Source organism: Vidua macroura, chromosome 4 (genome assembly GCF_024509145.1).
Source record: "Vidua macroura isolate BioBank_ID:100142 chromosome 4, ASM2450914v1, whole genome shotgun sequence".
Taxonomy (NCBI): domain Eukaryota; kingdom Metazoa; phylum Chordata; class Aves; order Passeriformes; family Viduidae; genus Vidua; species Vidua macroura.
Window position 1 is genome coordinate 3,693,484 of NC_071574.1, and position 12,628 is coordinate 3,706,111.

The following is a 12,628-nucleotide window of genomic DNA, read 5'->3' on the forward strand; positions in this document are numbered from 1 at the left end:
CCCACCATCCCAGCGGAATTCTGGGCTCCGGCAGCAGCAGGAGAACACTGCGTTAGCTCCTTTGGAGCCCTTCCAGTGTTCATCAGGAATTCAGAATGGGCAGGTGAAGCAGACTGGATCTGGGATGGGATGAGACCGCACTGAGCCTCCAGGCTGAGCTTCTCTGCCTGGTCTCAGGTGCTTGTCCTTGCTTGTTTCCCTTAGCATGCCAAGCAGTTGTATCCGTGGGAAAAGTTTCCATGGATGGCATTGCTGATGTGTTCAGCATCTGGCTCAGGACTAAGAACAACTGCTTTTCCCAGAGGAGCACTTGGCAGTGCTGTCCTGCCATGACAGTCATTGCCCCATGTGATACCCAATGTCCTAAAAGCTTGGCTTCTCCTGGCCTTGGAGGACTGAGATCCCCACCGCCCGTTGCTGAGACTCATGTGCTCCTACCTCGGCTGCAGTGTCCCATGAGGAGCACACGCCCTTTTGGGATTTGGCATTGATCCTGCATTCTGTGATCAGTGCCTGCAGAGCCATGAGGAAGGAGAGGGCTTCAGAATAATATCCCTCCCAAGACACATGTTGAACGCTTTTGTGTCATTCCTGTTGCCCCATCCTCACAGCGCTACCAGAGCATCTTCCATCCCCCATGGGCACATCCCTGTGAGCACAGCATGTCTCTGGGAACTGGTCTGCTCCCAACAGCTCCCCAGGGCAGCCTGCCCAGGCTGCTGCTGAAGTGTGGGTCAGCAGGCAAGAACCTGCTTTATCTGATTCTGCTTTTTCTCGCATACACCCTGTGGCCCAGCCTGCATTTTGCCTCCCTCTAAGGATCAAAGTTGAGGGTAGTGGGTTCTTCCCTGTAGGCCTTGCACTAACAGACAGGACTGTGTACACCTCTTCCTCTTTGGTAATGCAAGGCCATTTCCTCCTTTCCACACCTCTTCAGAATCATTACCTCTCCATCTCCTGCTCACTGGGATAACAAATGTGCTCTGGACCTGCACACTCGTGTGCAATGGTGACAATAAAAGGGAATTCTGAGGGATTCAAACTGGGCATGAGGTGCCAGTGCCTGTCAGCACCTGCCTCAGAGTCCTGTTTCCTTGCAGAAATGATCCTGGCACTTCCCCTGGGCAGTGGGAGCAGAACCAGAGTGCTTGTGCAGGGCCAAACTATGCTGTCTGACAGGGCCCTTAATGACCTCCCTGTTCCAGAGGTGACAGAAGCAGCATTACCTAGAGCTTGTGTCACCTGGCCCATCTGGGCACTAAAATCCCTCTGGCATTAAATCTGACCGCTCCTTTCTGGCTCTTCTGCCTGGGATGTATTTCAGTTACAATACTCAATCACCCCATAAATACCCACTGACAAGTGAATGCCATGATCTTTCCCAGCAACCCCACAGTCCTGGATGTCAACTTCCAAAGGTCACAGGGTCTGGGGTTCAGGAACTGGTTTCACAAGGGAACCCAAAAAAAGACTGCACAGTTACAGGTACCTCACAGCCACCTTCCACCCCTCGGACTTGCTTTAGCTGAGGGGAAAAAAGGGCAGGAAGACAGGACTAAGTTGTTTTAAAAAGTAGTTCCTATGTTTCACACCTGATAAATGCTGTATTTTGGAGTACAGGCCAGCAAACCAAATCTGCCAGGTAAAGGTTCCAAAGAGGCAGTTTAAAGATGCTAGGCTGGAAGATTTTATTTTTCAGTGCCTGTGATTTAGACGTGTGTTTGGAATGCACACTGAGGAGGGCAGGGCATGTTTATGTGTGAAATGCTGCTGTTGGCACGTGGGGTGGCTCATACCCACTTGGTACTCGCTGCATGGATGGAACTGCAAACAGCTGCTGCTGCCCTGGGAGCCAAGGGTGTCTTCAGTGTGCTGGCAGCTTTGAGGAAATGCCATTAGAGTAGCTTTTTACCCAAGAGCAGCACTTACTGGGGAACTGGGCATATGGACAAGTCAGCACAGTTGCTCCATCTTGGCAGTGCATGTGTCACCAGGGGTGTATCCCTGTGGGACCTGGGTGCAGGGCCTCTGCAGCTCCCTGTGTTCTATGGCACCCAGTGAGAGCCACCTGCACTCTGCCTGTCTGCGGGTGCCCTGCACCCTGCTGTGGACAAGGCGGAATGGAGATGGCACAGGGCTGTGGGCAGCCAGAGAGGGGGCAGGAGCAGGCACTGGGCTGGCCTGAGCACTGGCTGTCCTGCCGTGATGGGTTTGGGTAGCAAGAAAAGGGAGGGATTTCTCTCCTTTCCCAAGTTTTCCGTGACTGCTGTCTTCAGCAGTTGTCCAAATAAACTCCTGCCTTGACCAAGAGTGGTTGTGACAAGCTGCCTCTCCTGTGAGCCGGCCTTCCAGGGCTGGGAGGAGGGAGTGCTGAGCTGCTGAGCCGGCCCGTGGGCCTTGGGGGAGGATAAAACTGGCTGCGTTTGTAGCATCTGCTTCAAAAGGAGGTTGTGGCAAATATTTTATTCAGCAGAGTTGGAGGTCTCCTGTCTCTAGAGGGCAGGAGTTTGTTGTTTTCCTCATGCAAGGCAAGCACTGCTTATGCAAAAGGAAAGGATGTGGGAATAGCCTGCAGAGTCCCTGTTTTTCCAGCACAGATCCTTTGGAGCGAGAGCCCTAGCTCACTCTCCCTGACCTTTGGCAGTGAGCCTCCCTCGCTCCCAGCACTGCTGCCTCCCTGGAAGTAGCCCTCTGACCTGGCAGGGTCTGACCCTTTCCTGAAGGGCATATTCTCAGTTCCATTGCAGCACCTGCCAATGGAGGGCTCTTCTCCTTCAGCTCTCCTTAGTCCTTGGAAGGCAGAGCGAGGCCATTGCACTGCCTGAGGGAAGGTGCTCTGTGTCCTGGCGCCAGCCCAGCACACACCTTGCTCAGCGCCAACACTCAGCCGCTCACGCACGTGCTGCCAAAACCAGGACACATCTCCTGCCATCTCCACAGTGACGTGTGGCGCTGTCCCTGGGACAGCTCCCTCTCCTCCTACAGGACACTGAGGGGTAGGATTGTGATTCATGCTTCCAGGTGAAGCTCTGAGAGCCACACATGCAGCACTGCAGCGTGTAGGAAAGAACAGGGAAGAGGTTTGCTCTGAGACATGTCTCAGCTCTTTGAGCTCTTCCCAAACCTTCTGGGATGAATCCCTGCTGTGAATGGGGATCCCATTTATGTTATAGGGGGTGTTTCTAGACAGACTGACACCAGGCCTGATCTCTAGTGCCAGTTTCCTCATGTCAGTATCCTAAACAACTTCCTGAGTTCGGTACATCTTTTTTAGGAAGAAAAGAAAGATAACCTGCTACTGTAGAGGCATCACACTTCAAGCCTCGTAGAATCAAGAATCAGCCTGGTGAAACCATAAATTAGCAAATCCTACTGCTTTAGGGCCTTTTTTATCTATGAGGAGAAAGAATATCAGAAATATGGAGTTCCTAGGGATGGTACCTCTAAAGCACAAGTTAAAATATTCCCATTATTCTTCCCTCCTCCCCTCTGTGTAACCACTGTGAGAAGAAAGCAATTTATCCTTCTCTGAAATCAGGTGTAGCAACAGATACACCAGAACTGTCAAAAGACCCATTCTCCTTAAACTCCACTTCTGCTCTATCATGACCTCAGCTCAGGCCACTCCTAAAATCCCTTTCCTTTAGTAATACTTCCCAGTGACCTTTTCCTGATCAACTCTCTAACCTGGGCCTTTCTGAAGAGAGACTCTCCTCTTCACATGGCTCAGAGATTAAAGACCCAGGTGCTCTATGGCTTTAGGTGTGTAAGTCATCCAGGCACGTGTTCTGAGCCCATAACAGAGCAATGGCATTCGGATCCTGGCCCATGGATTATACAGCATCTGACTGGCATGTGGCAATTGCTTGTAAGGAGAGAAGGCAGCCCAGTTCTGTGGTATTTAGTACACTATGGAAATAATTTTAAGCTAGTTATCATACAATTACTATAACCAAAAAATCCGCTTCAGAAATTCTGTGGGAAGCAGCAGGCAGGGTTTAAGTGGGGGCTCTTAGGAGGAAGACTAGTAAGGCTGTGGCAGGAGGGTGCAGCTCCCTGAGGTTGTGCCCACTTGGCTGGGGCTGGCTCTGCCTCTGGCTCTGGCTCTGCAGATGGGAAGGGAGAGCCCAGCAGGACCCTTGTCCTGCACACATACTGCATGTGGCAGCCCTCTAGATGCCACTGTCACCCAGCTGTCCCAGCCCTACAGCTGCTGACAATTCTGTGCTGCTGACACCAAGCACTGGGCCAGGAAGGACACAGGTGCCAGGCTGTTCTCCACCCCTCAGTCACATCAGCTTCCCTGGTACCACAAGAGTAAACTCTTCTTCTTGCAGAAAAACCCCCCAGCACATGTTTAGGTTTTGGTTGGAATGCCAAAGGGATTAGTAATTCACACTTTTCAGGTATTTGGGCATCCCACTCCCCAGCAGTGTTCTCTGGTTCTGTACTGCTGAGGCATTTGCTACAACTCCCCCGTAGGTGCCAGTGTCACTAAGTTAGCAGCTCGGTTAATTTTTAGGCTCTGCTTCTGCTCTTGTGTGCTTGCTGAAAATCAGGAATAGTTCCTTTAAAGGCAGCTGCATAAGACTCATGGGACTGGGATGTGAAGGATCCCTGGACTGCACAGTGACAGGGTGCAGTCTTGTCAGGGGCTTCTTCCTGGCCCCCCAGGCTGGCCTGTCACACAGAGTGCTGGGAGTCCCGAGCATGGGTACACTGGGATATCCTCTCTTCCTGCCTTGGAAATGGGGCCTGGGAGTGGAGGCTGCATTCCCTGAGATGTTTTTTCCTCATTAGATGTGCCTATGGAGATGCCCCTGTTCTCCAACAGTCAGGAGAGGTGTCCTGTGGAAACGTGGTCAGGCTGAGTTTACTCCCTTCCCTGTGCATTTTTTCTAAATGTTCATTACCAGTGACTGCAGGAAGAAGGGATTTGGTGGAGTGTTTGTGTGCTCCGAGTGCTGAGGAGGGACACGGTATTTATGGAATTTACTCAATTGCTGCTGGATCCTGTTCAGATCCCGACTCCTAACCCCTCTGTGCTATGTTTCCTCTCAGAAGTTCTCCCAAAAACCGTGGGAATTAGAGCAGACTGCTGAGTTTGTTCTGGTTTTCAGTTCCCACCTTTGCCTTTTCCCCTTTTATCCTTCACTCAGTTTAATTTGTATAATGAGTGAGGGCTTTGGAGGGGCTTTGTTACACATAAACCCAGAGATGGTGGCATTAAGTGCATTTGCTAAATTAATAAAGAAATCTGTGCGTTTGCTGTAGGGTTCTGTTGTTGATTTGGGAACAGTGAGCTCTTGCAAATCTCAGCTTTCACCTTGCCAATCCCCGTATCCCTCTAAGTGCACTGCAGTTCCTTGGAACCTGTGGGGGGTTGGTGCTGGCATCCCTTCACTAGATCACATTTATGCATTAGTGCCATCTGTGCCTGCTGCACCTTCTGTGAGCCAGCCCGGCCAAGTGACTGGCAGTTATCTGGGACTGCACACAAAAGGAGAGGGAAGAGAAAGGGGGGAAGGAGGAAGAGTCAGTAGGGATGGCACCTGAAGCTTCCTGTGTGCTGGTGGGTCTGGGGAGCACAGACCTGCACTGGGGTCCCTCTCTGCCACTGCTGAGTCCTTTCTCTCTAAATAACAGAGAATACCTGTCTCATGATATTCAAACGAGTTCTCCCTATCCTTGTGTTCTGGACGAGAGACAAAGTGCCGGGATATGGGAAAAGAAGCTGCTGCAGTCTGGGGACAGTTTGGGGACAATGCCGGACTTTGCACTGCGCCGTGTTTCCATCAGGGCAGGGCTGGGCCCGAGTGGTGCCGTGGTTCTGTGAGCACAGGGAGGGGCAGGAGGGAATGCAATGGTGGCTGTGCTGTTTTTTCCATTTGCCTTCTGTTCAGGGTCTCTGCTGGTAAAGAAACCTCGTGTGTGAAATGGCCTCTCAGGAGTTCTCCCCATCAGTAACAGGACAGAGGAGCGTTTGCTGTTGTTCCTGTGCGGGGAGCTGAACTGCTCCCAGCACCCAGGTCCATGTGGATGGAGTCTGGGCACTTAGAGATCATGAACTCCCAGCTGAAAGTTTGGATTGATCTGTCCTACACAGGCAGGTACAAAGTACAAGAGCAGACAGAAATACAAATGGAAGAGTTCTTACACTGAACATAACTGTGTGCTAAGAATTTAGAATTGAATTATCTGGCTTAGAAATTAATTAAATCATTGCAGTGTCAGTCTGTCCAGAAAAATAAGGTGCCTTACCCAGCCTAACTTACATCAGGGAAGGAGCACACGACCCCCTGGCAGGGGTGGTGAGCAGCCTCCTGAGCTGAGCACGCTTCCTGACAAGGCTGGGGAGTCATACCTTCCTCTCAAAGCAGGACTCACCTCTATGTGTGCCTGGACACAGTCCAGAGTGAGGGAACTCTCCTTCTCATAACTGAATTTATAAGTATTTACGTATAATAAGTACATCTTCCTGAATTTTTTTCTGAATGACCATTTTCACACTGTGGAGTCTTTTCCACTTAGAATACGATACTTAGAATTCAAGATTTGCTTTTTCATTCTTTCCATATGTTCTGTGTTAAACATATGCTATACTTTATATTTAAAAACTAGCAGCAGCAGACTGAAAAAAAATTGCCCACACCACACCAGAAAAATATGTTTGCTTCATTATCCAAAGCTTCTGGGTTTCTGTAGTTTTTTACCAGGCAGGGGGAAGCACCCTCGAGGCCAGTCTCAGAATGGGAGATAATGCAGAGGAGCTGTGGAGAGAGGGAACATCTGGTTTTCACTAAAGCGTGGATAAGGCTGGCCAGAGCTTAGAGCTGTACACAGCCTGGTTGAGGTGGTGATGGAGTTGTCAGCTTTAGAATTAAGGAAGGAAGCTCCTCCAGGTAATTCAGGAATTGGCCTTGAGTACTTCTCTCCTGAGAAGCTGCACTGATGCAAAAGGAAAAGGAGCAGCGTGTGCCGGGTGTCTAGGTCCCTGTCCAGCGTCCTTCCCCTCCCGGGTGGGCTGAGCCACATTTCCTCCTGGGCATGGAAGTGCAGATGGCTTGGCCGGGAGGGGCACACACCTGGGCACAGCACAGGGCCAGGCCAGGATAGGCATCCATCCAGCAGCGCTGAAACACCAAGGAACACACTCCCCGCTGTTTGATATCTGCCTGGCCTGGAAGGCTGGCTGAGGCTGGGGGGCTGGAGGATGGCACTGCCAGTGACAATGTGCTCGGGGGCATTCCCAGAGCCTGGGGCAAGGCTGGGGGCTGCTCCCAGGGCCCATCGTGAGCCCTGGCTGCACTGGGCCATGAGGAAGGGCACGGTCAGATCTCCCCAAAGGAGCTGTGCACACTGCACAGGGCCCTGACCGAGCTGGCAGATGTGTGGGCACAGCACAACCCCGCCTCAGTGTCACTGGGAGCCATGCTCTGAGCTGCCTCCTGCCTGAGGAGACACTTGGGAATGCCACCAGGAGGAGGACACTGAGTTCTAAGGGATTTGACAAAAATTTGAATTATCCCACCTAGAGAGATTCAGGCTGCCTGAAGGCTCGGATTGGTTTGACTGGACAAAGGAAAGGAACAGCCCTCCAAAAAAACCCTGTGTGAGAGCTGGGAAATGGCTGGGAACTGTTAACTGAAGGTAAAGTGTAGGAATACTGTGATAAATGGTGAATTTGGGAAAGGTGGCGGGGTTTGTCACAGCTATTACAGAGCCGAATGAAGCGTGGTTGCCATGGCAACATGGTGTTTGTTGTACACAACTGCGCCGTGGGCTGTCCAGTGCCCTGCTCCCCCTGGGTTTGGGGCTTTTCCAGGACTCTTGGACTCACAGTCTGGGAGGCAGGAGGCAATGCCCCAGTGTCCTCCCGCTAGGTATGGCCATTTTAAACTTTATGAAATCACTGATAATTTAGACCTTGACTCTGGAATTACCTGGTAAATGACCACAGCAGCATTCAGAACTAAAAAGCAATGAGGTGTGCACAATTACCTTCCGAAGCTGCAGCCACACATGGACTGAAGCCTGAATTTAATTGCAACACGGGTAGATTGGTGCCTTTTCTACATCCTTTCACTGATGAGCATGTCAACACTTTGGAGTTGAAAGCACAATAGAACCAAAGCCTGCACTCGCAAATCAGAAACCTCTAAATAAAAATTCTCTGGCAGAAATGAAACACAGGTTCAATTACTGTAATTAATTGCATATTTCAAATTATATTTTCAAACAGGTGTAGTTAAGTGAGTAAAAATAGCTTTGTGAACTGTCCTCAAATGGTTTACATGGATTTAACTGAAGTTAATGAAGGGCTGATTGAAGTTAAATGATTTCTAAAATTTTTAAATGATCCACGCATGTTGTAAGGGGCCTTGTACCAGCTGTAATAAAACTCAATCCAGCTGGTCTGTCCTCGGCCCTTGCAAGGCCATACTGACATAAATGGCCCTTTTAAGCCCACTTTGCTGTGTAAAACCTCCTGGTTCTAACTGTACCTTCGCATGAACTAGAGGAGGTTTCAGAGTCTGTGAATTACATCTGCCAAACAAGTACACAAATTCAAGCCCCTTTTTTTCCTGGACTGATTCCGGGGCTCAGTTCACAGAGGAAGGTGCACAAAATCCAGCAGTGTCATGTAACGCTCCATTAGAACGTGTGAAATGTAAAGATACTGGGAAATACAGTTAGGAAATATACTTGTAAAATCTAGCCAAACAATCAGGATAAAAAAAATCAAAATTCAACAAACCAAATCCCAGCAGGAGCAGCTGGAATGTGGTCAGTCTCTGCAATGATTCCAGTCGGATTCCAGAGCAAAATCTTTCTAAAGTAAAGGCAGTTCCAGCAGTGCTGCAGCCCTGCTACCACAGCATTATAAATTAATGCCAGAGATGCCAAAAGGCCCCTTAAGTAGAAAATGTCAACATGCAGATGTTGAGCAGGAGATTCACAGGAGCACTGGGAGCTTCCAGGTACCCCTGGGACAGTCCCCGCCCCATGAAGCCCTCAGAAAGCCTGAGCCCCCAGCCCTGCCACAGCAGCTTTGCTGGTGGAAGCGCATTCTCCTACAGACCAGGGGAACTCGTGGAATGGCCATTTCCCTGCCACAGGCCCTGTGGGGCAGTGTGTGGAAAAAAAAAAATCATCCACCTTGTGGAGGAGCACACAAGCTCAGCCAGGGCTTCCTCACAAAGACCAGCTTGCGCTTGTGCAAAGCTGCAGCCTTTGGAGAGTAACACGGAAAGAGGAGCACACGAAAATCCCTTTGCTGCTAAAAGTGAGGGACTTAGACTTTACTGATGGCAGCATTTGGTAAGGTAGGAGAGCTTAGTATGAACCTCTGATGTGCTCAAGGCACAGCCTGTGTGATCTGTGTTCGGTTTGCTGTAGATGGAACACGAGCAGGATAGACAAGTGATGCTTCTCCGTGAAGTGTTCCAAGGCCTGTGCATGTGGCACTTGGGGATGTGGGTTGGTGGTGGCCTTGGCAGTGCTGGGGAAGCGGCCAGACGTGATGATCTGAGAGGGTTTTCAATGTGACTGCACCAAAAACTCAGCACTGTAATGGGTCATTTCCTGATCTCTTACTGAAGTGAGGACTGTAGAAGTTAGGTGTGAAATGACACCAGGAAACACTCAAGTAAAGTATTTCTGTGGAAGACTGAGATTTACTTTACCACAGCTGTGCTGCATTACCTGTCCAGCCCTGTGGTACCTCTTTGGGAGGACATTCTCACCACTCCTTCATTAATACAACTAGAGAACAAAAAAAAGTGTTGCTGCTCTTTATCTTTTTCTTTCTCCTTCCCCCAGACAAGTGATTTGGCTGTTCCTAATTAAAATGAAGAAAAAAGTGGCATAAGCTTAATTAACATTTTAATTCAGTTAGAGCCGATAGGAATAAATCACTGCAGACTTGGTAGTGACAATCAGAAAATACAGTTCCTCCTCTGTCACAGAGATGGTAATAAATGATGGGAAATCCTGAGACAGGGATGCAAGAGCTTACAAGTGCAGGTGTGTCTCGAACCCAGGTAATAACCCTGTGTTTGCACCTATGCTGGATCAAAGAGCAGTGAAACTGGCTTTCCCAAATATAGGTACAATTCCCAACTCTGGTGCTGGATTTCTTTGGTGGGATTTTGGGACATGGACCCGTTCTTTGGGAGCGTAGGTGAAAAACTACAAAACATGTGAAACACTGCGGTTTTCCTAAGCAAAATGATGCTTTCCTTAGGACTAAATAGTGGTGGTGAGCACAAGAACGAAATACAAACACCTCTCAGCTGATGGCCTGACTGTGGCAGGTGAGGTGAATATGGATAGAAATGAGGCCCAGGTAGCCTCTCCTCCTGAATCCGTACAGAAATCCTGGTTTTACTGTGTTCACAGAATAAACCTGAATAAGTTCCCCTGACACAGACAGAGCTCCTTTGAGCAGCACTTCGGGCTGTACAAATTACGTGCATTTTAAAACTAAAAACTGCCATAATTTTAGCAGTTCTGTGTTGTTTTTTTTTTTTTAATGTAGGACTGTATCTTCACTCCTTGGCTAGTAGGTTCTCTCCAACAAGTCTTATTCTCAGACTTTTAGTGTAAGTTTTCAATTCCAAATGAGGAATTCCTTCAAATTCCTTCAAGAAATTAGCAGCACGTTTTCAAGGAGAAGGGACTGCTGGTTTTACAAGACTTAAGAATACAGAAAATGCATCATAGGATGTTGAACAGGCACATGACAAGTGCACTTCATTTTTCTTGATTGGGAAATGGGCTTCTCCCTCGGCTGCTAAGCGTTCAAGTCCAGGTTGAAAACTTTTGGCACAGGTAAACAGAATTGAAGCCAGTGGTGGCACCTCGCCTGTGCAGGCAATAGCAGAGGCTAAAGCTGTTCCCCCAACACCCAGCTTCAGCTCCCAGGTCACTCCCTGATACTCTCATGTGGGCCCAGCCGGTGGGAGCAGTGGCTGAACAGTCTGGCCCTCCTAGGATCATATTTCATTAACAACACTCCCAGATCAGACATTTTCATATGGAAAATGCTGTCCCTGAACAGTGACAGCATTATTTTAAACTGAATGTTCCTTTGGAATCAGCCTCACTGCAGTTTCAGTCACACACTCAATCACGGATCCCACTTGGCTGGCTATTCCCCTTTGCCTTGTTGAACGGAGGAAAAAGAAACTGCAGCAAAAAGAGGCAGAAGTAACACACCCATGCTGTGGCCTGTCCTCTCTGTCACTATCACCCCCGGGTGGGCAGGAGGAGCAACCCAAGCGCGGGCTGTGCCCGGGCAGACTCCTGTCTGAGCACTGTGCACACCTCTGCCCTTCGCAGGACCCCTCCCAGAGGTGCCATCCCAGCGCCTCACTGGGCAGGGACGGGCCCCAGGGCCACAGGGCCATTGTAGCAAAGTGTGCAGTTGCATTTTCACCGTAATTAGGTGCCTAATTGTGCGCCTGGGCCTGGCTGCTGTCTTTGCACGTGGACTTAATGATGATTTATCAAGGAGCTCTCTGGCCACACCTCACGCTCCTGCCTGCCAGAGGCAGCCACAGGGTGAGAGGTGAGCCTGACTGCTGGCTTGTCCCCAGCTTTTATTTTAAACTGAATGCCTGTTTCTCTTGGGGTTTTTAAACCACTGGAGCAAAGGGAGAAGTCCAGCTCCCAGTGTCACTGGGAGACAAGCACACTGCTGCACTAGCAGCTGGAAAAAAGAGAAATTCCAGGGAAAAGGCCAGGGCCAGGTTAATAAATGAGATTTCCATGCGAGGTATCCGAACAGTGCTGATGTTGAACTTGTCCAGTGGTGTGCTGTCAGGCAATAAGAACCTGTACCAGCCGAGGTCAAAAGAGATCTTCTTTCAAGAGAGATAAATTCTCAGAGTCCTCTCTCAGGATCATCCAGCTGCCTTTTAACTCAGAACTGCCTGAACTCCAGCACTGGAGTTATCAGGGCCAGCTCAGCTGCGCAGCTACGCAGTTGGACGCTTAATAGACACAGCACTGTGAAAATGTCTATTATTTCCCTTCAGTGAAACACTTTTTAACTACAGCATCCAATCACTCTTTATGGCGTATGATGTCAAAAACACTTACTGCACAAGCAGAGATCTGTGTTTCTTTTGCCACAGACAATAAATCTTTAGTGTCTTCTCTTGCCACGCATCACTCCACTTGCTCTCAGGAGGCACCATACGCCTCTCTTTCCCTCTACCTCTTCTAGCAAGGTCACTTTCCAGTGATGAAACAACTTTTCCAGAAGGTATAGTGTTCAATAATTAATACCTACTGATAATAGCTTCCCAAAGCAGTGCTTTAAAGCTCTAATGCTCATCACAGACTTGCAGTGGGAAGAGCCCTTAAAATAGATGTGAAAATACCAGCCTCAGGAAGCTGGAGTGCGTGTGACTGAACTTACACCATGGAAACAGACAGACCTGTAGCCCTGGTGCCAAAGGAAGCCCAGCCCTTCCTCTCACACCGGGCAGCACAGCTGTAATGCAGGTGTGAGCAGGTCAGGTCACTCCTGTACATGTGCTCTGGTGTCACCTCCCAAACAGGCACATCTCCTGCTGCTCCTGGTCCAGCACATGCAGGTTCTGTGGGAACAGGCTCTCCA

The 12,628-nt window shown here is 49.5% G+C and overlaps 1 protein-coding gene across 2 annotated transcripts in view; it reads right to left on the reverse strand.

Annotated features, from left to right (window-relative positions):
• The window catches only part of ANTXR2 (ANTXR cell adhesion molecule 2), a 77,730-nt gene that overhangs the window by 4,595 nt on the left and 60,507 nt on the right, over nt 1-12,628 (reverse strand). The window contains exon 17 of one of the 2 annotated variants that reach the window (XM_053974971.1): nt 9,701-9,841. The exons of the other annotated variant lie outside the window; for it this stretch is intronic. Within the exon in view, the coding sequence (XP_053830946.1) occupies nt 9,743-9,841 (99 nt within the window). The 3' untranslated portion in view covers nt 9,701-9,742. Of the gene's footprint in view, nt 1-9,700; nt 9,842-12,628 lie in introns of those variants that run through there. 2 annotated transcript variants of the gene reach the window in all.